A 26591-nucleotide genomic window follows, 5' to 3' on the forward strand; every position below is an offset into this window, starting at 1 on the left:
CGAGGACACTGGCAAGCCCAGCACCTGCCCGTGGAACGCCGCCCGCGCTCCCCGGCCCAGCCCGCGCACCTGGCCGCGCCCCCGCCGCGGGGGTCGGGGGCGGAGGGTGGGATCTCAGGCATCGCTGATGCCTCTTCCCTCCCCCCCTTCTTTCCACCTTCTGCTCTATAATTGCCCGCCTCCTTTCTCTCCCCTTTCGCCTTATCAGATGCGGAGCGGCCAGCGGGGAGGGAAGCGGCTCTCCCGCAGCCGGCTCAGCGCCCGCAGCCACGCGTGAAAAGCAGCGGCCGCTCCCCGCCGGCCGCTCCCCGGCCGATGCCCGCACAGGTCGGTGTGCGCTGCGCTTCGTCCCCCTCGAGAGCAGGGGCCAGGCGGGCGGGGGGTCCAGGCAGGACTGGAGAGCTTCCCATCAACCTGCCCGGCCACCTCCGCGGCGGCAGGACCGGAGCGCAGGAGGGAGAATGGGGAGAGGGAGGAGGAGATGGAGGAATGGAAGGTGGCGAGCTCAGGCTAGGACGGGGAAACCTCTTTAGGAAACCCCCTGCAAAGGCCTTACTTTGATAGCTGCTAGTAATTAAAACCCAATCAGTCTCACTGTTGCTGTGGCGGAGACTCTGGCTCCCTCGCTCCCTCCCTCGCTCCTCTCCGCGCTCTGTCAGGGCGGTCGCTCCGCCCCGGCCCCGCACGGCGCTTTCTTCGCGGAGCTGCCCGGGCTGGCGAGCGCGTCCCCGCCTCGTCCCCGCTCGCTGCCGGCAGCCCCGGCTCTCACGGGGTCCGCTCCCCGCCTCAGCTCGGCGGAGGCAGCGAGCTCCCCGCGGTCCCTCCCTTCACCCGCGGCGGGGGCACTCGGTTTCGCACGGGTGGGTGCTGGTGGTGGGGAGCCCCCGAAGAGGAGTCGGGGGTCAGGAGCGGAGCCTGAAGCCCCCCGGCCAGGCTGGCCGCGCTGCGGGGCTGTGGAGAGGCGAGCGGGAGAACGCGGTGCCGCTCCCCTCCGCCGCCTCCCTCTGCGGGACCGGGACCGGGACCGGGGCAGGTGGCGCTCCGGCTTGGCCCGGCGGGCCGGGCGTGTTCCCGGGCAGCGCCGCTCCGCAGCGAGACACCGAGACGGGAAAGCCCCGAGTGACCTGCCCGTCCCGGGGACTGTGCTCAGCCTCCTCCCCTGGGCTGGGTGCGCGGAGCCGGGGCAGGGCGGAGCGCGAAGGTGTGTGCCGCGTTTGTCCCGCTGCGGGTTCCCGGCGGTGCGTCCTTCCCTCAGGAGAAGGTGCCCTGTGGCCAGGTCCGTGCCAGGAGTGCTGGAGCCCAGCTGGGAGAGATGCTCGGGGAGCAGGGCTCACCTCGTGGCAGGGTTCTTGGCTTGCTTGGTGTCTGCTCCTAGCGCTAGTCTGGCAGATAACTCATTTACCACATACTTACTAAAAGGTGAAATATGTAAAGAGCAGAAGGAATAGGATATTTGTTTTTAGTCCCACACAATGTCAGCCACAAGGTGGCTGCAGACGGGGGTTTCCTTTCCTGGTTAAGTGAACCCTGGCGTGCAGATCATTGCAGAGATGAACTCGTGTGTAGCTGATCCAGCACCAGTTATGTCTATTCCAATAAATCTCATTTCTCTGGCTTTTCTATAAAAGCAGAAGTAGAGAATGTTTCTAACATAGGATTATCGGTCAGTTAGTATTTATAGCTCTTACTTTGGAGGAGGGTTTTATATCAAATATAGCAGATGGGGAATTCAGCCCCCACTGTGAGTGAATATTTTAATGTCTGGGTTATTATGGGAGGCCATCCACACATCATCAGTGGTAACTGCCTGGAAGAATGAGTTGCTTGGAGAGTCTGTATATACTTGATCCAGGTTGTATTCCTGAGTTATGAGAGCAGCATCAGTACCCAACATGAGATTCACAAGAGATGGATTTCAGCCTGTTTTGAGATACTCTCAGTTCTTTGTATTGCCTGCCACTAGGCAGCTGTCTGCTGACTGTGGTCCTTGGGTGTTTGACACCTTGGTTCATGTAGTAGGAAACCTGGGAACTTTGCACAAGTTTCTGAATTCCATCTGGAGGATGGGTCTAAGAACTCTGCATAGCAATATATAAGTTCCTGGGGCAGAACCTTTATTTGGAATCTAGGTACTTTCCTCTGTCTTGAGAGATTTACGCTATGAGAGATGGATTCAAAGTATATGTTTAAGTAATGTGAAATTTGTTGATAATATGGTTAAAACGTTGATAACCTCCTTTGGAGATGGAATTTATAATGTATGTATTTCTCCTAAATATTTCTAGGAGTTGTGTCAAGCATTCATGACTGGTATTGGTGACAGTAGACTTACCAACTATAGAACTATTGTTGTCTCACTGGGACAGCTATAGCAGGATGCAAATACGCAGAGAGTCAGAGAGATAAGAGGATTATCCTCTTGTGTTTAATAATGATTGAGGCACTTCAGCCTGCTTTTTTTATTAGCTAGTGGATGAAGCACTTGCCATGTGCCTTCAAGACAAGGAAAACATGGAAGGCAAATACAGTGATGGTATGTCAGGACTATTAGAGAAAATGACAGAGGAGGTAAATGTGAGAAACCTACAAAATGGAAATACATTTTGCCCAAGTAAACCTTCAAATCCTCTTTGCTGCCTGCAAGAAATCTATTATTAATTATCTTAATTTGTTTCTCCTGTAGTATTTTAACAGGTGACAACAGCAAAAAATCATCTTCTTGGCCCAGAAAATTGACTAAAACTAGTGCAGTAAAGTTGAGTGAAAGAGAAATCTTTATAAGTATGGTGCTAGGCACGTATTGATGCATCTTGAGATTGGTATTGTTTTTAAGCTAACTTCTGTGGTCAGGTAAATTGCTCATTCTGAAACTTGCTCTTTGGAACCAGAATTGTTTTCTGTAACCCAGCTAGTTCATCTAGGACTACCTTTGGTATTCATATACTGCTGCATTCTAAAGCGTTGATTTCTCCTAACTGGTTAAGTTAGTGTAAATGGTTTTGACCATGATACTACCTACTGTAGGTGCAGACAGTACAACAGAGAGCACAGGATAAGCTGAATAAAGTAGAAAAAGGAAAATGGACAATGGGAAGAGGATGTGAGTTCCTTCAGAGCAAAGTTCTGCCTTTTAAAAAAAGCTTCAGAGTTCATTGCCACAGATACCTTGATAAGGTTCCTACAAAACTGGATTTTATAGAAAGACATGTTGTACTTTGTTATTAACTATAGCTTACTCTATTTCCAATGCTTGTGTATGATTAGCAAAGAATATACAGTTCCTTTTTATGTGGGCCAAGTTTTCAAAACTGTTGAGTAGCTCAAGTGGGGTTCTTTGTCCCTTTCAGGTAAAATGTCCTTTGGTCATAAAACTGCTGCCAGGAAAATTTGTCTCCACTGATGTCTGTGGTAAATTCCTTGTTGTTTGTTTTGTTTGCTTGGGGTTTTTTTGTTTGTTTTAATCAAACCCAGACTTCTCCCACAATTTTCATTAAAGTGGATGCCTTCTCTTTGCCTGTGTAGTAAGTCTTTTTGTTCTGTGGGTTTTCAGACCTGCTGATACTGTGTGTATTGAGGGGAGGAAGATGCTGTGTCGATACGAGATACAGAGCTGTTTTCTCTTGGCTTTCCTAACTGTCACACCTTTTTTCATCAGCGATGTCCAGGGTCAAGGTAAGTCACAAATAAGAAGATGCAGTTTTTCACTCTGATGTGCAGAAATAGACTTTATTCCAAATGCAAGTGTTACTTCCTCCTTAGTAGGATGTGTATCCAATAATACTGAAATGAAGCAGGAATTTTGCTGCTGAGCTTGGGGAGCAGGTGGGAGTAGAATTACATCTTCATGTGTGCTCTTTGAATCTACTATCTCAAATAGCATAAATATTTGTGCAAATTCATGTGTCTCAAAATTAATTATAAACAACATGTTTTTACTTCTATTTACATGAAAATACTTATCAAAAATTGCTCTTATTGTCCTCTACGTAATGAAGCAAGTTTGAAGGATCAGCTATGATGTGAAACTTGTATGGAATATGAATGGTTTTTGTCTTTTGGAACAGTAGCTTTTGTAGTGCTTATATCATTCCATATTGCACAGATCTGTTAAATGTCACAGACTACTTCTGCAGCTTTTAAAATGAAAATCTCCTTTGTGAACATTAAAGGATACTGCTGGGATTGTTAGGCTTACATACTTCTTGGATTGTATTGACAGTGCTATTGCTTGGGGATGGAGGGAGGAAGAATACCAATGAGTTATTATGATTTCTAAAGAAAGGCATTTCTCTCAACTTTAGATTTATGTAATCCCTTTGATATGAGATTGCATGGGCATAACCAGGAGCAGAATTGGATCCTGGGGTCTTTTAAAGCGATTTGTATAATGCATTATTCATGAGGACATTTGGAAACTATTGGCAACGTGAGGCTTTCAAAATTCTGATAATGCAAGTTGCTGTGTTGTCCAGTCTGCGTGGCACTCAAGTGCTGGGGAAGCATACACTCTTGGGTCTTTGGAAATCTGTGAGCATTTTACAAGCCTCTCCCAGAATTTAGGGACACGTGTAAGCTGTGATATATAATGTCGGCGATGTGAGGTGAATCAAGAAATGTATGTTCCCAATGTGCATCGTTCTGGTCAGAAATTAGGTCCAGAATGTTTGTGACTTAATGAGCCAATAAAGCAAAGCATATGGTTAGGCTTTTCTCTGTATTTCAGTCCTAATACATAAGGTTAAGATTTGCAAAACAGGTGTGGGGGTTGAGGTCCACCTCCAGAAAGTTTTGCAAAATTCCTTGATCTTGGAAAACTATATTCTTCTCCACTTTTTTAAAACTTTGATTCCATCAGTTACAGTTGGAGAGTGTTCTCCCTTTAATACCAGTACAATGAAATGAAGGTCGGAGAGGTTTTTTTTCCACAGTAGTCACCCTAGCAGAAGCTAGAGTTGGTGTATTTGATGAATAAAGAACAATACTTCCCTTGTTCTTAGACTCTTTCAGCCAGCATCAGCTATGGAATGCTGTCAGCAGTGTGATACCAAACTAAGCGGACCTTAGCCCAACATGACTGTTATTCTATTGAATTAGGTGATATGAAGTCTCTATTCCATGTTCACAGAAAAATAATCTATTGGTACACTAAAAGTAATAAGGTGTTTCTCAAATTCTTTTTGTCAAGGTTGCCACCTCTTGAAGTAAGCTCTTCAGGCAGCTGGCAAACTATTTACAATTTAATACCGTTTGTTTGTGTGTTTTAATCAACTGTACACTCTGCCAACATGTAGGAAGAGCTGGCATTAGTTCCAGCTCGTGTTTCCTTCCTTTGGCAAAGATGAGGCTTACATACTTCTTGGATTGTATTGACAGTGCTATTGCTTGGGGATGGAGGGAGGAAGAATACCAATGAGTTATTATGATTTCTAAAGAAAGGCATTTCTCTCAACTTTAGATTTATGTAATCCCTTTGATATGAGATTGCATGGGCATAACCAGGAGCAGAATTGGATCCTGGGGTCTTTTAAAGCGATTTGTATAATGCATTATTCATGAGGACATTTGGAAACTATTGGCAACGTGAGGCTTTCAAAATTCTGATAATGCAAGTAGCTGTGTTGTCCAGTCTGCGTGGCACTCAAGTGCTGGGGAAGCATACACTCTTGGGTCTTTGGAAATCTGTGAGCATTTTACAAGCCTCTCCCAGAATTTAGGGACACGTGTAAGCTGTGATATATAATGTCGGCGATGTGAGGTGAACCAAGAAATGTATGTTCCCAATGTTCAGTGCATCGTTCTGGTCAGAAATTAGGTCCAGAATGTTTGTGAGTTAATGAGGCAATAAAGCAAAGCATATGGTTAGGCTTTTCTCTGTATTTCAGTCCTAATACATAAGGTTAAGATTTGCAAAACAGGTGTGGGGGTTGAGGTCCACCTCCAGAAAGTTTTGCAAAATTCCTTGATCTTGGAAAACTATATTCTTCTCCACTTTTTTAAAACTTTGATTCCATCAGTTACAGTTGGAGAGTGTTCTCCCTTTAATACCAGTACAATGAAATGAAGGTCGGAGAGGTTTTTTTTCCACAGTAGTCACCCTAGCAGAAGCTAGAGTTGGTGTATTTGATGAATAAAGAACAATACTTCCCTTGTTCTTAGACTCTTTCAGCAAGCATCAGCTATGGAATGCTGTCAGCAGTGTGATACCAAACTAAGCGGACCTTAGCCCAACATGACTGTTATTCTATTGAATTAGGTGATATGAAGTCTCTATTCCATGTTCACAGAAAAATAATCTATTGGTACACTAAAAGTAATAAGGTGTTTCTCAAATTCTTTTTGTCAAGGTTGCCACCTCTTGAAGTAAGCTCTTCAGGCAGCTGGCAAACTATTTACAATTTAATACCGTTTGTTTGTGTGTTTTAATCAACTGTACACTCTGCCAACATGTAGGAAGAGCTGGCATTAGTTCCAGCTTGTGTTTCCTTCCTTTGGCAAAGATGCTCAGGTAAAGGTGTGTAATGTGACTTCTTGGAAAGGAGAATATGTTTGTGAGACTGAAGTCAATATGCCTGAAGCTACAAATTATCCATTCACAGGAGCTAAGTGGTTGTATCTCACTGTGCCACATAGCACAGTTTGGTTTTGAATCAACAATTATTTTTCCAGCACTGCTGTTTCTTCCCCATTGAATATAATGTATAAATAATATATTTTGTCTGCTTATGTTCTTATATAGTGCATGAATAGTGCTGGGCAAGAAAAACAGTTGAGATTTATTCATAAAAGTAACTTGCTTTGAGGGTTTTTCTGTATGTAAAGTTGGATTTTCTTTGTGTAGCAATAATTTTCATGTGTTACACCTGTAATTGCTAAGTAACTGCAGTGCATATTAACTTATTCTTATGACAACAGTAAATTGAAAGCCACAATATTTAGTTAGCATCCAAACATAGACTACTGGATGTCTTGGAGAATTGTCTATAAGCAATTTATTGTATTTTTCCTTTCCGGTAAGGGTTGAAAACATTCTTTCTCTAGTTGTCTGTAAGAGTTATGTGTTTGGAGTATTGATTTACCTGGTGGCATAAGCCAAAGCCTCGAACTTGTCAGTTTTCTTTTGGGTGACTGCTCTAATGTTGCTGACAGCCATTCTCTTTTGCATTCCTGTAAAACCACTTAATGAGATCTAGCTACTGATTTTTATCAGTTAACTGACTCAGCTTGGATTGATTTTTTTCCCTTTCTGCAAGAAGTGAGATTTTGTTCCACAGACAATAAAGGCCCAAAGAAATAAAGATATCCTCTTCAGGTTGGTGAATGCGTAGTAATTCCCATCAATATTTTGTCTGTTTGAGTGCTAGATTTTTAACTTCCTTAGCTATATGTACTTTCTATGCCAGAACATTAGTCTTTGCACAACTAAGACACAGTTGACTTTCTGCCTAGTGAATAATTATTTTCTTTCTTATGGTTTGTTGCTGTGTGGGAATGTTCCTTCCACTGCACTGCTGCCTTTGGTATAAAAAGATCCCGGTGAAAATTGACCAGTTATGTAAAGACTATTCTGGCACCACTTTTCTAGTCTTTCACGTTGTAACTCTGTAGTATACAGAAAAACTGGTGATTGTGTCCTTCTTTGCTTGTAAGGTCTGTGATTGTTTTATATGGGCTCATATATTTACCTGTTTTGGTGATGGCTAATAGCAGTTAGGCCAGAAATATGCTTCTTTGTTAGAAGGTGCTTTCATAAACTCTCAAGTTGAAAGTTGGATGGAAAGAAATGATGGGAAAGGAAGATGGCAGACAAAGTGAGCTCTGAAATTCTAAGACATGATTGGGGTTTTTTTTGGTCAATCCTTGGTGTTACTTTGTTGCTCTCTGCTCTGCTTCTTAATCCCCATACAAAATTACTTAATCCCAGTAAAATCTGCAGCATTTTCACACTTGCATGCAGCTATTATTTAAAATTTATTTTCTATTCCTGAGGCAAAATAATAAAAGTAATTGTATTTTTGCAGACTTCTAGGTATGATTTGTCACTCTTGTTCATTTAGCCCCAATTTATTGTGATTTATGTATAGCTCAAAAACACAATGAATCTTGAGAATGAATTAAAAGCTGCAATCCATAATTGCAGTCTGCTTGGCTTTAAAAGCTTTTTGCCATAGTCTCTGTCATGTTTTTACAATTATAGCATGCTGAATGTTCTTGCAGAAACCTGCCTAGCAAAACATTTTGCAGTATGAGGGCCAAATTTTCAAAGAACTGATGTTGTATTTTCAGTGATTCCTGCACACGATCTTGCTCTGAGCCTCTTTCTTTCTAAACTTCAGGGAGGTGACAGGCAAACTGAAGATGAGGTCTGACAAGATTGTGCCCAGCAACTAAGGAAATGCTTGGGTTGGGTGTGAGCCCAGTGCTGCCAGTCAGAAGAGCTTTGAGTGTGTGGAGCTCATGTGCTGCCTGCTGCTTCTGTCCCCTTGCCTCTCTTCTTGAGCTTGTTCTCTGAGGTCTTTGAGAATGCACAGGTCTTGATAAGCTGTTCTTGGTACTGAGCTACTCTCTTTTCTGTGTTCTGGTGTTAAGTTCCTCAAGGAAGAGAACGCAGAACCTGCCCTTGGTCTGACAAAACTGCCACTTAGGGAATGGGAGACTGGATGCAAGGGAATACATCTCTTGTATTAAACCTCCAAATTCTTACTTCTAAGATCCAAAATGTATTTAATAGTAGATGACATGAAAAAACATGCACCCCTGAATCTCAAAAAACTACAACATGCCTTTTTCTTTCTTTCTTCCCCCAAACTCCTGGAAAAAGTAGCATGTAGGAAAAAGTTATTGGTTCAGAACAGGTCTTTGGCTGCTGCTGGTGCCAGAGCTGCGTTGGCTGTAGCAGGTCAAATGGAGAGGCCAGAAGTTGTTGGCCAGCACATTCTGCCTGTTGACTCAGACACTCCATGTGCCGTAATCCCTAAATCTCAGAAATATCATGAGACTGTTGGTTTATTATATCTAAAGGACCAACAAACTGTGGGCATGAGCCTAGTCAGTAAAGAGCAATCTTAGCCCTGGGGAAAAGAAATTGCCACTTGCCTGCTTCAGATTAATTTTCCCTGATTTCTTAGACTTACTAACAGAAACCTTAAGATGTAGTGGCAAAGGCACCAAGGGTTTGGAAAATGAAGGAGACTGTTCCGGGGGCTGTGGAGGCAATGGGAAGAGGAGGAGTAAGGTTGGAGGTATTAAAGGTTTTCTAGGCCTTCTGTCATTCAGCCTTTAAGTAGCTTCCCTGGCTGCCTTTCCCTGTAGATCAGTTTGTTCTCTGTGAGCCAAATTCTATTCACATGTATGAAGATTTCCCATTGCTGACAGCCAGGCTGCACTGCCAGACACTTTGCTGCAGTTCTTCAGTGAAGAAGGGATGTGCCTCCCCAAAGCAGAGTAGAAAGGTTTTGTAGAATGTGGTCCAGCATCAGTGGAGTTTGACTGAGCAGTGGGATGTAAAACTGTAAAAAGCTTGTTGATGTGCAGAGACACAAAGTTGCTGATAGTATGGCAACAACCTGGGGCAGTTTCTCCATTTGTTCCTGTGTGCGTTGCTTCATTGATATATTGCCTCTTTTTCAATCATTTCATGCTTTTATTCATTTCACCTGCTGCTTCAGTTTGAAACCTGGGTGACATCACAATATAAATAGAAGTCAAATTTTACTTACCATCCAGATTGCCCCTAAGTCTTGACTGGCCTGTGCATTCCTGCTAGTCTTGATGAGACTGAAGCAGTGTTTGCAGCTGCAAAGCTTTGTGCTGCTTTAGCCAGGTTTGCAAATTGGGCAGCTGATGTTCCCTTTGCCTTGTGCACGCCTGTCTTTTCTCTTGGTTATTCTCTCCTCACAAGGATTTGAAAATTTGGCCCTGGGTGACATTAAATGTGGGGAAATGCCCACCGTAATGAGAGGTAAAGGAGTGTAGGTTATGCTATTGTCAGTGTAAGCAAGAAAGCAATTTTAATTCCCATATATTAACAAAGAGCATTTTTATTACCAGCTTTGCCTGCTAAACTAGTGTCTTAACATCTAACATTGTTTGTCTTTCTGTCCACTGCTGTTAGGTTGTTTAGTTTGTTTTGTAAAGAGATAAATAAAAGGTCTGTCTGAGGGAAGTAGTGCACTTGGGGATGTCATTTTACAAACTAATAAACTGATGTATGTGACATTTTAAATAACTTGCATCCTCTACCATTAAAATTTTGTGTTGTCTTCCTATGTGTTTATTTTTGTTTGTTTAAAATTAGTTAGTCTTTATTTGAATTTAAAATGTTGTTTTCTTTCCAAACTTTACCTTTAAAATTTTGTGTTGTCTTCCTATATGTGTTTATTTTTGTTTGTTTAAAGTTAGTTAGTCTTTATTTGAATTTAAAATGTTGTTTTCTTTCCAAACTTGCAGTGTCCCCGCCAACAAGACTAAGATATAATGTAGTGAGTCCTGACAGTGTACAGATCTCTTGGAAAGCCCCCAAAGGGCAATTCACTGGATATAAACTTCTTGTCACTCCAAGTTCAGGTAAAAGTCTGTATGTTCTTTAAGGTGAAAGAACTGTCTTCCTAAGTCCATAAAAAGTTTTTAGAGTTTAGTGTCCTCCTCCACAATGAAGAAATTGTGAGCAAGCTTTGGGTAATGAAGTACTGGCCGGTCAACAGAAGAGAGATTGATTTCGGTAGAGGATGGTCAGGCTCAGAAAATGGGAGTCAAATGCCTGAGGTAGCAGAGGTGGGTCAATGCTAGTTGTGCTTCATGTATAGTCTTTGGGAATTGTCATTGATCATCTGTCTTTACCTTTCTTCCAGGGGGGGTGTAAGGAATTCTAGAAATTGTTCAAGGGAAAGTATTGGAATCCTAATTCAGTCAACCTTCAAGGTGGATCTCCTTGTCTCTTATCCCTTAGTGAGCTGTCCAGAAAAGAATTAAGAAAACAAGTAATCTTTAAAAGTCTTTTGACTGAAAAGTTAGATAAAAAAGTGGCTGTGTAGAGCTGTATAAAGGTCCTACTTCTGTACATTTAAAATTAAATTTAGATACAGAAACAGTTTTAACATGCAGCTAAAATACATCTTTGTATATATTGGCATGCAATCTTTATATGTAAATGGACGTATAAATATTTGTATTTACTTGTTGAATAACAAGTATTTATTTGTATTTATTTGTTCAATATTTGTATTTATACATTAGAATTTCCTAGCCCAAAGAAAGCTGGGAAAGCGAGTATTCAGAGGTGATGTGGCTATGACAGGGTCTGAACTGGCAGACAGTCACAGAGGGAAAGCATATTGGTATGATGTTACCAAGCTTGACAGATTTTGTGGATTGTTTCTCTTAATGATTTTTCTGGACACCATGTCTGTTTCATGAGGCCCAGATATAAACGCTGGTCTTAAGAGTGTTTCTGTTTAAGAAAACTGGTTAGACTGCCTGTCTTGTTGATTTTCTGGGATGTTCTCTGGCCTGGCTGTATGGATAGTCCCAAAAGTGGGTAAAGTGGGAATGCTTAGGTCATGGTAGAGCTTGAGATATTTTAAGTCATTACGTTTACTGTGCTATAAGAAAAGCAAACAAAGTTACGTGTTTGTTATGTTTTTTTTTTTCTTTTCTCCTATAGGTGGAAAAACAAATCAATTAATTCTTCAAAATACTGCAACCAAAGCAATTATTCAAGGTCTCATTCCAGATCAAAATTATGCCCTTCAGATCATTGCATTCAGTGAAGACAAGGAGAGTAAGCCAGCACAAGGCCAGTTCAGAAGTATGTGTCTCTTTATGGCTGACATACAGAATGTATCAGATATTTAATGTAACTTCTGAAACGGTAACAAGTCTTACACAAAGGGGAATGATGGAAAAACAGTTTTTTCTGAGGTGGAAGGATAATCAAAGTAATGTATTTTAACTGGTGTAAGTATAGGTGCAGGCCTGAATTAATTGCATAGTATGTTCTTGCATTGGGCTTTTTGTTTCCATTGGATTGGCATCCCTTTCTTCCTCATTTCTTTTGGAAATTAGCTGGTATTTCATGGAAAGAATCTTCAGTGAGTAGAAATAAAGTGCTATATTCTGATACTTTAAAAATTTCCTTTTTATTAAAACAGTCTTATAGCTGTGCCAACTGGCAACTAGATGCTAGTTTAGTAGTATGAAAGGCTGATTTCTTAGTGGTCTTCAGTGGTCATATATATTAACAAATTTGATTTTTTTATATAATCAAGACAAGCTCTTAATGTCTATATCATAGTGATATATACACTGATTTATCTGATTTATCTTGATCTTCTTGTGAAATGTGTTAAATATGATTAGTGGAGATTTAGTTAATAATGTGGCAGTGTAGGAGTACAGTTGAAAACCTAATGAATTCTCTGATGCTAAATTTTCCTCACTGTCTTTGCTAAGCTACCTTTCTCTTCAAACCAGCACAAGATAAAATATGCTGAGGACTTGATGTGGTGTGTATCCAAGTCCTTTTAGCTTTTCACCACTACAATTGTGTATTTACTACCTTAAGTTCTGTCCTGGTTAGGAAACCCACAAAACCACAGATTACTTTAGCATTAAAAAGAAGCCCACAGAAGGCAACAGCAAATTCTATAATGTTAGGTGTAGCTGTTTTTGAAATGGCATTTAGGAAAAGTAGAGCAGGCAACTCGATTTAAGAATATGGGGATTCTATTCTGTTTAGTATACTCTCTTTGCTGCACTTAAGGCTGGAGTTTCATTTAAAAGCATGATGCCTTTCATGAGTAAAGAATGCAGATGCAGCATATATACAAGTCCTTTTTTTGCTCTCCTGTATTATAGTTTTTTCCCCTTGTACTCTGACATGTGGCAACTAATTCTTGAGATGAAAAAAGGTCAAATATATGAAGAGTTTTGGGAATATCATCTGGTTTAGTGCATTGGAAGTATGGGTTTAATGCTCTGGAGTTGTAACTGATGTACTAAGAATTCTCAAGCTTGCAATAAAATTTTATTGTCGGAAGAGTATTTCTCTTTTTAGTGAGGTATACATTCTTATTCTAATACATAGTGTTTAATGAACGAAGATCAATGGGGATTTTTTTTTCTTTGAAAATGTAGATGTAAAATCATGTGCTAGATAAAATCTTTGTCTGTGTAAATATTGGAGAAAAACTGCTGTCTTGCCTCTTCTTTTGTGGTTAGAATTTTGACAGTTCCCAAATCCAGAAATCTGTCAGGATGTGACCAACTTGTCTCCTTGGAAGATTTTCAGACTTTTGTACCATTTTCTCTGGAGACTTGGCCCTCAATAGCACTAGCATTAGAGGAGGCCAGCTAGTTGGCCTTGCTCTTGGGCTTTTTTCAAAGGAATGCTCCTAGAAGGATAAGCAGCAGCATCCTTTTTGGCCCATATTATTCTGGCATTTCACCTCTCGTTTTAGTCAGAGTCTTGTTCAGTTAAGGATGAAATGCAGACTTCTGACTAAGACCTGGTGTTGTTGTGGCCTTCTGTAACCCAACTAATAACCAAGATCTGCCTTGGTAGAAGCTGGCACCTCAGCAAGCTCGTGGACTTGAATTTGCTCCCAAATCAGTTACACAACTCTTTGCTAAAAGCAGAGGTGATACACAGTCACATGTGCTATCTTAGTAAGCCGAGGAGTCAGAATTTCAAGTTTTTTGTTCTCACCTCTGTAGCTGGAGTGTGAGCACTGTAGGTTCTGGAAAGTGTTGTCATACTGAGAAAATCACATTCAGATATTTGTCAGCTCATTGTCTTCCTTAGAACTTGGTCTTGTGATTATATTTTGAATTGGAACTTGGAACACTCCTGGTTGATTCAGATAAATGTACAACAGAATATTTGCACTGTCTCTCTTACATAGTCAAGAGACAGGTAACCTCCTTTCATGCCCTCACAGTGTTTTTTTGAATGATGTAGCACAAAGAGACTTTGATCCTGGCTGAGGATCAGTGCCTGCTTGGATGAATGTCAGTCATAATCCAATTTTACATAAACTAAGTGTAATTGGAGTAGAATTTTATTTTTCTGTGGAAGATATTCTCAGCTTCATTGTTTTAAGCTTTTCCTGGCTGTTGCAGACAGCTGGAGTGTGGATACCAATGAGCATTCCAAGAAAATTCGGGAAGGGGTTTTTCTTCCCAATACGTGACTTTAGCAATGACTTTGTCAGAACTTTTCAGACTATTTGTAGAGCACTACTGGCTACTAATGTAATATTAGGAATTGCTAATCATACTGAGTTCTGCTTGGCTGTTGTGAGAGATTTGAGGTATAGTAAGGGAGGTATCCCACCCCCTTGTGGAATGGGAAACTGTCCAAGTCTCCTTGCACTCCTGGAAGTATTTGGTGCCCTTACTGCAGGTTTGGGCATGGGATCTAAGCTGATTCTGTAAAGAGGACAGTGCAACAGCTGGCTTATGTATTTTTGTGTTGACTGACTTGGAGGGGAACTTTGCAATGCTGGACTTTCCCCAGCTAACTTTGCCAATTTTCTGGACTATATTTCCAGTGTGGGATCTTGTCTGCATGGGCTTAGGTGCTGATGTCACTTTTTGGACTCTCCTGTGTGAAGAGAGTCAGTTTTGAGAGCTTTAATGATGATAGAATGGGGAAAGAGCCATAAAAATAAAAAATGCAACAGGAGGGAGGGATAACACAGAATCAGTAACTCATTACCTAAACATATCTTCATATGCTCTGTGCACCTACTTTACCAGGAAAAAGAAAATTACATGCTTCTAACTGCCTTGTTTCTAGATTAATTGATTTTCTCCTTTACTTTACAGTTAAAGACATAGAGAGAAGAAAAGACACTAGTAAATCCAAGGTGAAGGATCCAGAAAAAACAAATGCGAGTAAACCAGCTCCAGAAGGTCAGATCATAACACATGTGACTTATGTGATATTCTGAATATAATCAGTTTTTTTGTTTACCTTGGCCACTGTAGAGATTTTCTGTAAGTCAGTACTTTAAATCTGGTTCCCAGGGTTAAATTAAATAGAGAGGAAAAAAACCAGTATTTTCAGAAATACTGGAGAGTTGCTACAGAAGTATTGCTTTTATTTCTGTGTTTTGCTTCGCTTTTTTATAAAGTCCTAAATGCCATCATGAATAGATAAAATTATTTTTAAAAATTTTAGATAATATTAAAATTATTAAAAGCTACTTCTATTTCCCCACTGGGTGCACTTTGAGTAGTGGAAGAATCATGCAGGTGCGTGTGCATGTAATAACAACTTCTTGTCTTGGCTGTAAGACAGACTGGCAGTGTTAATTCCCGCCTAAAGTCAAATTAATACTATTGTGTAATTAGCCACATAATAACTTGATAAGTCTGTCCTAGTGTAGGTTGTATATATGAAAACATTTGAAACATTTTGAGGGAGGGGAAAAAAAAAGGAGTTAATTTTGACCTGTTGCAAGGAGCCAATCTTCTGGTGAAATGTGATACTGCTTGCCATGAGAAGTTTGTCTAGTATGGACGAGAATCTATTTCAAGCTTAATATGCATCTCTATTTCCTGTTATTTTAAAATTCAAATAGCATCTTCTTTATGGAGTAACCCCAACAGTAATTATTCCCTTCAGTGGTTATTTATGGTATACAGAACAAGAAGAGCTTGGTATGACCTTAAATAGTCTCTCTGTGAATAAACTGGACAGTTTCAAGGATCCCATTTTCCCCTTCCATACAAATCTGTCTCCACTAATGAAAGTGTCAAAGACCTCACCCAAAGCTCCTTGAAGCCCACACAAATTTTTCTTTGATGGGTTTTTATTCTTACCACACATTTTTATGTCATGTTGTATTTATTAACACTATGCAAGTTTGTTTCCATAGAGCATTTCTCAAACCAAAGCACCCTTGAATTTCATTGGGTGCATTGGAAGAATTTTAGCTAGTGTTTGCAACACTAAAGAGACAAGTTGTACCTGCTAGAGCATGACAGGGTAGTGGATAGGTGATCTTTTCTACATCATCATGTCTACAGGAAGGCTGAGCTGGAAGAAATGACAGAACTGAGAAGGAAAATGTGATTTGCTTTCTTAATGAAGGACAATTGATAAAAGTTGAAGGAGGGAAAACTGGGCCTGTACTTGGAAAATGTTGATTAAATACAGACAGAGGAAAGTGTCTGCCAGACTGCGGGAGAGAATTTATGCTTTTTTCATGGAGTAAGGGCAAAACTACGATTGGTGAGAGGAGCTTGGATCTGCAGTCTCTCCCTTTTTAGGATTCATGTTTACTTTTGAAGTCTTTAGTTTAGTCACATTCCTCATCCCTACACCACTTTTTACTCATCTGAATGTCTTCAGTTGTATCAGGGGAGTTTGTAACAGGACAAAATACATCTCAATCCAGCACTTCTGAAAAGATATTGCCTTATACTTACTGTAGCAGATTTTGCTAGAGAACTGGGGTGCGTGTTTAAAACTAAAGCACAACTTAGAAACTTCTAGGTCAGCAAACCTGATCATAAAGAAAAAATATTACACTAATTTTTATCAATTCTTGAATTTGTTTATACCTATTTCCAACTCAGCTATATATTATTGTACAGTAACAGAACTATTTTCTCTAGTCTAACTATTGCATATTTCTCTGCTTTGCACAGTATAATGATTATTCAAAGTGATGAAGATTACAACTGAATGACTTCAGTGGGAGTAGGGTGAGATTTTGAGTGAAAACATTGGGCAAAAATAACAGCATCAGCAAAAAATGTGTAACTGGGGTAGAAGTGAATTCAGAAAAGTTACACAGACAATGGTATCAAAACTTTCCTAGTTTAAAATATAAAGACCGTTCCACCTCAAATTGAAATAAAATCAAAGAAATAAGGAAAAGTCTAAAAGAAATGGATTAAAGAAATAAGTGCAAAATTTTACAGCAAACCCTTTAATAATAACTTGATCCTCTGCAGATGTTTGACAGGAAATTATTTGAGTACAACCAAATGAATTCAGGCCAGCAATTAGTCGGTTTCATAACCATTTAGTGTATGGCTAAATTTGATGGATTTAATACCAACCCTGATTCATTCTCTGTGTGTGTTTATATCTTTGGTCTAGTTGGCTAGACCTTGGGAGTTAACACTACAGAAGAAATTATTAGAATCATAATAAAATCATTAAGGCTGGAAAAAATGTGCATCATTGACTTGACCTAATACCACCATGTCCAAAAAACATCTCATCAAGTGGCACATCCATTCAGTTGTTGAACGCTTCCATGGATGGTGATGGCACCAATTCCCTGGGCAGCCTGTTCCAATGTTTATCTTCTCTCACCATGATGAAATTTTTCATAATATCCAATCTGAATCTCCCCTGGTTCAACCTGAGGCTGTTTGCTCTTGCCCTGTCACTGTTACCTGGCAGAAGAGACCAACCCCACCTGGCTGCAGCCTCCTCTCAGGGAGCTGTAGAGAGTGACAAGGTTCCCCTGAGCCTCCTTTTCTCCAGGCTAAACACCCCCAGCTCCCTCAGCTGCTCCTCATCAGACTCGTGCTCCAGACCCTTTCCCAGCTCTGTTGCCCTTCCCTGGACACACTGCAGCCCCTCAATGTCCTTCTTGTAGTGAGGGGCCCAGAACTGGACACAGCTCTCGAGGTGTGGCCTCACCAGTGCTGACTACAGGGGGCAATCCCTGCCCTGGTCCTGCTGGCCACACTGTGTCTGATCCAGGCCAGGATGCCATTGGCCTTCTTGGCCACCTGGGCACACACTGGCTCTTGTTCAGTCCCTGTTGACCAGCACCCCCAGGTCCTTTCCAAGGGCAACTTTCCAGCTACTGTTCCCCAGCCTGTAGGACTGCCTGGGGTTGTTGTGACCCAAATGCAGGACCCAGCACTTGGCCTTGTTGAACCTCACACCACTGGCCTTGGGCCACTGATCCAGCCTGTCCAGATCCCTCTGCAGAGCTCTCCTACCCTCGAGCAGATCAACACTCATGCCCAGCTTGGTGTTGTCTGTGAACTTATTGAAGGCGTTATTAATCTGTTTGTATAAACTTTTAAAAATCTTTTATGATGGCAGCTAGGTTGAGTTAGGTAGAATAATATCTTACCTGAGAAAAAGAGCAATCTTTGCCCTTAACACAAATTGAAAACAACCATTGTCCAAGCTACTGTTGTCAGTGGTTGTGGCTTCTGCTGTTCTCTTGAGTGAAGGAGGAGCATAATTCCCCAGCTATTAGTGTCAAGTTTTGATGTAAGGAGATGCCTCCTGTGAACATCTGCACTGCTTGTTACACAATGATTCTTTCTGGTATTAGTAAACCAGAATATCTAAAATTATTGTTTTGGGGCAAAACTAATAAAGTGCATCAATGTACTTGCCAGTGAGTGTGAAAAATGACTAAGAACTCTTTCAGTATTACAAGCTCCAGTTTGTGCATTATGATAAGTCCTATATCCTGTGGATTTTTCTGAAAGGCACTACATAATCGTATAAACTTGTTTGTAAATACTTAGCTAATGTACCTTCTTCAGGGTCACACAATGAACCCCAGAAGTTTCTCTTTCCATTTCAATAGGTCAAAGATTTCACTATAACCCTTCTGCTCCTAGAAGTCAGCTCTTTGCTAAGAAATGCAACATGTAAATACCTGTACTCATGATTCTAGGTAATTCCAGAGCATTTCACTCTTATTTTCATCTGTGGTTTGGAGGACTGTCCACTATTTAATTACCAACTGTCTAAGGCTCTGAGCAGTGCTGGGAGGTCTAAATGCCTTTTCTCAACTCCCAAATCTACTTTCTTCTTCTGTCCTTAAATTAAACTCTTGTGAGGGTTTTCCTCTGTCTTTATGGAAGTCTGTCAACAGTTTGTATGGCTTGCTAGTAAAGCAGCTTCAGCAACCTAGATTAAAATTTTCCATCTATTCTGTCCTGTTCATTCAAGTAGTTTAAAAAGATTTACTCCTTTTATGCTGTAAGTACTGTGCTCTTATCACAAGCAAACCTCCAGTGTATATCCAGTAATGTCATGGTGCCAAATTAATTCAGGCTTAATGTCTAGCACTCCTCCATCAAATGTTCACTTTATATTTGATTTCCAGAAACTTTCTGTAATTCTTCTGCATGACCACTTTCAAGTTCTGAATCTCCTTTCTATATTTTTGAGAACCTGTCATTTTTCAGCTTAGTGATTTATCGCTGCTATGCACACTCATAATAATAATGTCAGAAGCTTTTCTCTTTCTGTCTGTTGAGAAAAAGCTCACAGATGCAGCTTCTTTCGGCACGCACTGATATTTGAGTGCTTGTACCCTGGCTCCTCTCCAGCTCCCTCATGTACAAAGCTCTTTTCTGTACAGTGACAGGGGTTAATACATTCTGTGCCTTCTCAGATGTTTTACAGTTTCTCAGAGAGCTTTTATGACTGATTCTCTAATCAAATCCCTTTGGGGAGGGGAGAATCAGTGCTTTGACTATATCCTCTGGCAAATATATGACTATATCTTTTTCTGCAGAATATTTCTCCTTGTATTTGAACTGGGTTTAACTACCCATTTCAATATAAACAACAAAACACTGAGGCCAGTTTTATCTGCATTCCTGTTGATTTGATTGGGGATTTTTAGTTGAGAGGTGTGGTGCCTTAGTGTAGGCTTGCAGCCAAACTCCCACCTAGTTGCTTGCTCATTCCTCTCCCCCGCAGGATGGGAGAGAAAAAAGGAAGAACAGGAATGAAAGAGTTCATAGGCTGAGATAAAGACAGGGAGACTGCTTACCAGTTACCATGGTAGGCAAACAGAGTCAAGTGGGGGATGATTTGATTAATTTATTGCCAGTTTAAAAATTTGCTAATGTGGGTAGTGGGAAACAAAAGAGACAAACATTAAAACAACAGCTCTCCTTTCCATTTTCCCAGGCTCAGCTTGACCTCCTCCAGACTCCTCTCCTCCTCCCTTGTTATCACTGCAAGTTACACTCAGTCCAAGTCCCTTCAGAGAGGAAGCAAGCGGTGCAAAAGGGGTGTTGAGAGATTGTGATCAGGGTGTAGTGGTCTCCCTTTTCCATTCCTTTCTTCTCATACCTTTCTTCTCCATGTACGTCATCCACAGGCTGCAGAGAATATCTGCTCTGCCAAGGAGCACACTCTCTTCTGACCTTCGGATTCTCTCTACTGTTTCTCAGTCTTTCTAACTTTCCTTCACTCTTTGCTGGGCAATTTTTTTTTTCCTTTCTTAAATATATTTTCCCAGAAGTGCCACCATCTGTACATGGACACTTGGTCTCTTTTCAAAAAGGCCACCCCTGCAGCCTCCCTCCTGCCAAACCTGGCCACAAACACCCAATACCAAAGGTGCTCCATTAGTGCTTTACTAGAGTAAAGACTTTTCACGGTCTTTAACCTGTCCTGTTTGGAAATTCCCTTAACCAGATCTCACATCAAGATGATTTAGCTAGAGCATGTATGGGTCAGATTTCTCTTCCGAATCAGGTGTCGTAGGATAAGCCTTACACAGTCTGTAGACATTCAAACAATGGGAAATAAGCTCCCATAAAAGGCTGTGATTTGTGTATCACAATATTAGTTACTTTCTCATTGTAAAGTGCATGTAATGGAGTCATACAGTAAATATGGCTGGTTAGGTAGGTCAGGGATCTTCACTGCACAGCACAGAACACAGAGGTTTGTTCAGCCTTCCAGAATCAAAATTGTGTTTCACCCCAGAGCAAGTCCACTAGGGGCAGGAGTGGCTTTTTTTACTGATTTCTATGAAAATCCAGTGATGCGGTGCCGAGTTAAAGTACCTGGGGGAACTGCAGTTTTTTCCATCCCTGAAGTGCCTGTTTCTGATGGGAGTCATCTTTACCCTATGCTAGGAGTGAAACTGGAACTGGAACATTAGCTGAGCTCTCTGGGCTGGTGGGGAGCCAACTGAAAGCTCTGAGAAAATCAGTGATGCCACCCAGTTCCCTGCCCAAAAGAAAAATAGAGGAAGCTCTAGGAGTAATTGGTTGACAATAAAAGCTAGATCTGAATTCCACATTGTGGAGGACTGGGACAAGCAGGTAGAAATTTAGGACAGAGAACTTATAACTAATTTATTTGTCAATGAAAACTTAGGTAGTGGGTGAATGAAAAACAGCATAGAAATCGTAGTGGGCTCTAGAGAAGAAAAGCAGAAGCTCTATATAATGAGCAGTGTAATGCCATACCTTGGCATTAGGTGCAGATGTCAGGTCTCATTATCTGTATGCAAGTAATATAACCTGAACTAATCTTAAAAACAGCAAATAGTGATTTCATGTGCCTTGATCAATAGTCCTGCACTGTTTATTAATTTAAATTAAAAAGTTTTTGAGGAAGAGGTAAAAATTATCTGTAGGGAGAAACAAAGGTTTCCTTTGAAAGAATTTAATATTATTAGTGATCTTGTATTAATTTAACAGTGTTACTGATATTATGATTATGATTGTGATTATTTACACAGGTATTTACATATACAAGTTATAAATACAATGAAGAATAGCTGCTCATTTAGTCACAGCTACTCTGACACATGCTGTTTCTGCTCTCCTTTTTTTTTTTTTTTTTTCCTTCACTGCTCAGTGATAGACAGAGAAGAGATTTTGGTTATATTGTACTAAATTTTGAGCTTTTAGTACTTTCAGGGTGTAGTATCATAAAGTGCTCTGGAAAGAGGCCTGAAGCCATCTGACATGTGATACCTACCTGCTAAGTAGTAATAAGTATGCCTGTAGTTTCTTTTGAGTGAGTGTGATCTGCCAGTGCTCAGTTGCCTGTAAAAACTGTGTAGACATATCCAAAGTTATGTTTTGTGGTGAGATAGTTTTTGATAATTTTTTTAAACTTCCTAATGTGTTGTACATTATTAGTGATATTATTATTTACATTACTTCTACAATCTTTCAGTGTAAATGTTTCTGAATAATTTTTTTTTTTTTATAATGTGTTTTTTATTCTATCAGACAATGCAAAAGGCATATCCTTCCCCAAAAGGCTATGGTATACTTGTCTGAGGTTTATATTTTAATAGCTCTTGGAGTGAGGTGGAATCAGTCTTCCGACAGTGATAGAAATGAGAGGTTTGGTAAGCTTAGAAAATACACTGATTTGCATTCTTCTTTCAACATTCCTATACATTTGATGCAAATGAACTTTGACACATGTAGTTTATAGCTGTTGAATGGCACTATTTAAGTAGGGTAGGAAAAATCCACAGGAGGCATATTAAGGTACTATTCAGAAGACACTAATTATCTAATTTATTAACTTGTCTGTTTAGTTAATGTCAGATGCTTCAGTAAGTATTACTAGACAGTGTGAAATGAGTGCTGTGAGGTATTTGACTAAGCCACAGGAATGAATACCTTCTGAACTTCTCCTTCATTGGCAGCATTTCATAGTTTTACTCACTTCATCCTGGCTAATGTAACTGCAAATGTTGGTTTTAGTCATGACTTTTTTTATTACTTGCTGAACTCCTGGGCTATGGAACTCATTAACTATGTCTTTACACAAAGGATAATTTGATTTACTAGCAGGGTTTCCTTGAGCTTTCTGGAGGACACTTTATGTCTTGATTATGAGCAGCAGAAGAAAGAAATTATAACTATGCTGTGTGGGCATTTTCCTGCAGTGCCATTATGTTCTTCCTAAGCTATCTTTGTCTTTTCTCAGCTCTTGCAGATTTTTCTGCTTTTGCAGTCTGAGGTCAAAAGCAAAGTTTGTTGGAAAGTACTTGGCTTTTCCACTTTAAATAGTACTTTTTGTCTTGCTTTGGGGACGACTGAACCCTTTAGCCCAGTGCCCCAGCTCCAGCCAGTATCAGGACTGAGCACATAGTCCCAGTAGGTCTGGGGTGATCAAGCACAGGACTTGGCCAAGAAAGTACTAATCAGCCATTTGTGCAGATGGAACTGGTCCCCTTGATGCCTTCATTGTTCTCTTTTCCCATATGTGTTCTTCCCCAAACTACCTTTCAATGTTTTTGTTCCTCTCCTAAACATATCCTATTAGATTTTGCACAGTCCCCAGGTACTCGTTCCTGTATCCCCTGTCTCATTGCCCCCTAAGCTGTGACCCACCAGTCTGAGCCATACAGACCATGCTGTGAAGTAAGAACAAGTTATCCAGAGGTGTTGCTGATCTCAGAAGACGCAAGCAGGATGAAACCTCTGTACTTATTGTTTAGTTTCTGAGTCTGTGCTGGAGAGGCAAATACAAAGTTTCTGCACCCCTTTTGTTTTCTTTGTTCCAGTGCAGTGCAATATAATATTGAAGGGTTGTGTGAACTAGATGCAACGAATTTCACTCCAAAACTAATAGCAGAGCAGCGATCCTATTCAGTACAGCTCACTCCTTGGTGGATGCACTTCCCTGCTCAGAACTAACTAGCTCAACATCTTCTATCTTATCCTCCATTCCAAAGTGTAGAGATAACCCTGGCCATTAGTCTTAAGCATCAGTTTCTTGATGCTGCAAAATGGGAACATTGCCTACTTCAGAGATACGTTAGGTTATTTAAAAATTGTGGCATACTTCTATATAATAAGTTTCATTTTTGGACATTTGTAAATGAAAGTCTTCATCAATAAATATAGTAAAGTTCAGAACTATTGATTGCATTTGTCTAAATTCTAGGCTACTGCTTACATTTCTGTAAAAGATGTCTATGCATAATACTGAGGCTAATATTTCACTTTGCAGTGTCTGTAGGGAGTATGGGGATGCATTACCTTGTCATGGATGCGATGGGATGCACATCCTCTGTCATTAGCTGCCTCCCTGAGGACATGTGCTCTGTGTAGGCTGTTTCTTCAGAATTTTTTTTTGTTTACCTTTCAGATCTGTTCTTGCCATCTTGACAAATATGTTTGTAGTCTTTAGCAAAATCTGCCTTTTGGCACTGAGTGGCATGCAGTGACATTTGCAGTGACATGCAGTCCTTTGACCTGATTGTCAATAGCTCTTGTGTGTGTGGTGTATATCTGCTTGTTTCAGCACTTACTAATCAACTAAAAATAATATGAACATAGAAATGAATCTATTTTCTATGCTTCTTCAAGGGGAGTGGCCCCATATCCCTTCGCCTCCCTTGAGTAGTCTGGGTAATGCTTGGAGCATGCTTCATCATTATTAGAACATTTTGTACCACCAAAAAGCATTTATTTTTATGTTCCCCTCACCATGCTCTTCTGATCACTGTGAGGTTGCTTAGCCCAGATATTATTTTGTAGATCTGATTTTGGTTTCTGACTCAGTCACCTTGGCTTTGGACTCAGTTGGCTCTCTTCTGCCTAGCCTTAGCCCAAACAGAGAATCCATGATGTCTCCTATCTCAGCTTTCTCTAGTGAAAGCAGCACCTGACCATCTGAACTTTGCCAATAGGGCTCTCATTAAAATGCCTACAGCCAGTGGCCTCAGTGGTTTCAGTGGTGGTTAGATCACCATCCTGATGTGTGCTAAAAGATGTCTGCACTGGACCCCACGTAGAACCTGCCCAGCGATCCTGTCCCCATCCATGTAAGGTCATCAGAGCATGGGTTTTTCTGACAATGATTGTTTTTTAATTTGTGCCAAATGTCATGGCTTTCCATTCTTCTCTGAACTCCTCATTTTCTCTCTCAACTTTAGGTGATAAAAATATTTGTTATACTAAGGAGATGAAGTAGACTTGTCAGAATATACCATTGCTCTCTTTGACATGTGAACTTTGGATGCTGCACCCAGGCCATCTTGGTTTCTGTACTTTTCCAAGGTAGAATTTGATGAGAGGCATCCATTAGGTTTCCAAGCTAGACTATAAACCTGTGAGCTGCCATGCAGAGCTTTGTATATTAGAAATTCCTTGTTAAACACTGGAAGACTTACAGGAGGACTCTGACGCAAGGAAACTCTTGGGTAAACTTCTCTTTACTGTCCAGAAAGTTTAGCTCATTGTGCTGTGGATGATCAATGCTTATTCCAGGAACTCATTCGAAAGATTTCTCTGGAGGAAATAGCTTTTACATCCTTTGAGTACTACTTGCAACTTGGATTTCATTCTGCAATGGCAGTACTGCTATGGACCTGGCTAGGGTAATTTGAAAGACTCCTTCCTAGCTTTCATGACTGAAAAACGTGATGGGAGGTATCAGCAATGACATGGACAGAATTCTTAAGTGCTTTTCCTTTGCAATAATTTGGTAGTTGCTTTGGAGAAAACGAAGCAAGCTACATTTAGAGATTGCAGCATTTACATTTGCCATCTGGCCAAATTAAATAGTACACAAGTGCGTTCGCATAACCTGAATAAGAGAAAAATATACTTTTGAGAGACAGCAAGCTTGAAATCGAACACCTGGAAATTAATGTGAAGCCTGGAACTGGGAAAGAGTTCATTTTGAGTTGTACACTTTGATCCTGACAGAAGAAATCCCAGGGAAGAGAGAGAAAGAGAGATTGGGAGCAAGATGTTGACTTAGCCTATCTTGGACCTAAATGGAAATTTCATTTTTTTCTCATAAAGTGATCCAGGTCCTGATATTAGAACTGCTCAGATTGACAACCCGGGTTAAAAGATGCTTATCCTCATATCCACTGAGTTATGTTTCTCTTCATATCTCTGCACTGTAAATATGTATAAGGCTTCATAAATCTGAACTATTACCAACTAAAACTTGTCTGGCCTCTTTTTTTCCTTTGGTAGCTTTCCCCTAAGGCATTGACCTTTTTTTGTACAATTTATTCTTAGTTGAAGTGCGAGGCTGTTATTCACATTCTTGAATGATGGATTAATAGAAGCTCAGCTGAATGAATGGTCTTTCATTATTTTCAGACTGATTTTCATCTCTTCAAGTCATTAGCTCTTGAGTATCCATCCAATCAACAGTGCCCTGGCATGGCTGGATTCTGCTGGCAGCAAAAGATGTTCCCATAAGTCAAATTCAGGGTCCGTGTTGACATGTTTCATAATTGAAACACTTTCATTACTACCCTGCTGAGACATTCCTTAACAGTTCTTCATCCTCTGGCAGCATGAATTCGCACAGTCTGAAGTCTGTGGGCTCACTCAGGACTATGTATATTCTAGGTAAACCTCTTGGTATGTCATGAGAGATGCTTGTCTTTGGTATAACATGGAAGCCACGTAGTAACAAGTTGAAACTCTGGGCCACTTTTTAAAACTTGTGTGGCAACCTTGAAAGAAGAATCGGAAAAATCTTTGTGGAGTTGGTAGCAGACAGATATATTATTAAAGACTGGATGCAAGACCAAGAACCTCTTGTAGGAATGTGTAATCATAAAGGATTGACGCATTCATCAGCAAACGCATCATGAATTTGCATACCCTGATGAAGACTCTTCTTTGCTTTATGCTATGGTCAGCAAAATGAGAGGGAAAGGTTAAAGTTTTGGTATCTGTTTTCAGGGACTGTGAGATAGCTTTGTCTTGGATACAACTATATGATACCCAGTTTTTGGGTTTTAAGTTGTCTGCCGTACAAGTTCTCTTTCAAGGCTGCCCTTTACTGTTCCCCGTTTGAGGAGAATCTTGTTTCATAGCCTGTCTCTTCATCTGTTGTTAAACTG

General features: G+C 40.6%; 1 protein-coding gene across 1 annotated transcript in view; it reads left to right on the plus strand.

Moving 5' to 3' along the window:
- The first annotated feature begins 220 nt into the window (after positions 1 to 220).
- COL14A1 (collagen type XIV alpha 1 chain) overlaps positions 221 to 26591 on the plus strand; it is a 114018-nt gene continuing 87647 nt past the window's right edge. Inside the window, exons 1-5 of the mRNA XM_041470570.1 lie at positions 221 to 327; positions 3551 to 3672; positions 10447 to 10563; positions 11660 to 11803; positions 14824 to 14910. Coding sequence (XP_041326504.1) covers positions 3585 to 3672; positions 10447 to 10563; positions 11660 to 11803; positions 14824 to 14910 — 436 coding nt within the window. The 5' untranslated portion in view covers positions 221 to 327; positions 3551 to 3584. The remainder of the gene's footprint in view (positions 328 to 3550; positions 3673 to 10446; positions 10564 to 11659; positions 11804 to 14823; positions 14911 to 26591) is intronic.

The sequence above is a fragment of the Pyrgilauda ruficollis genome, unplaced genomic scaffold (assembly GCF_017590135.1).
Source record: "Pyrgilauda ruficollis isolate IOZ18807 unplaced genomic scaffold, ASM1759013v1 scaffold25, whole genome shotgun sequence".
Lineage (NCBI taxonomy): Eukaryota > Metazoa > Chordata > Aves > Passeriformes > Passeridae > Pyrgilauda > Pyrgilauda ruficollis.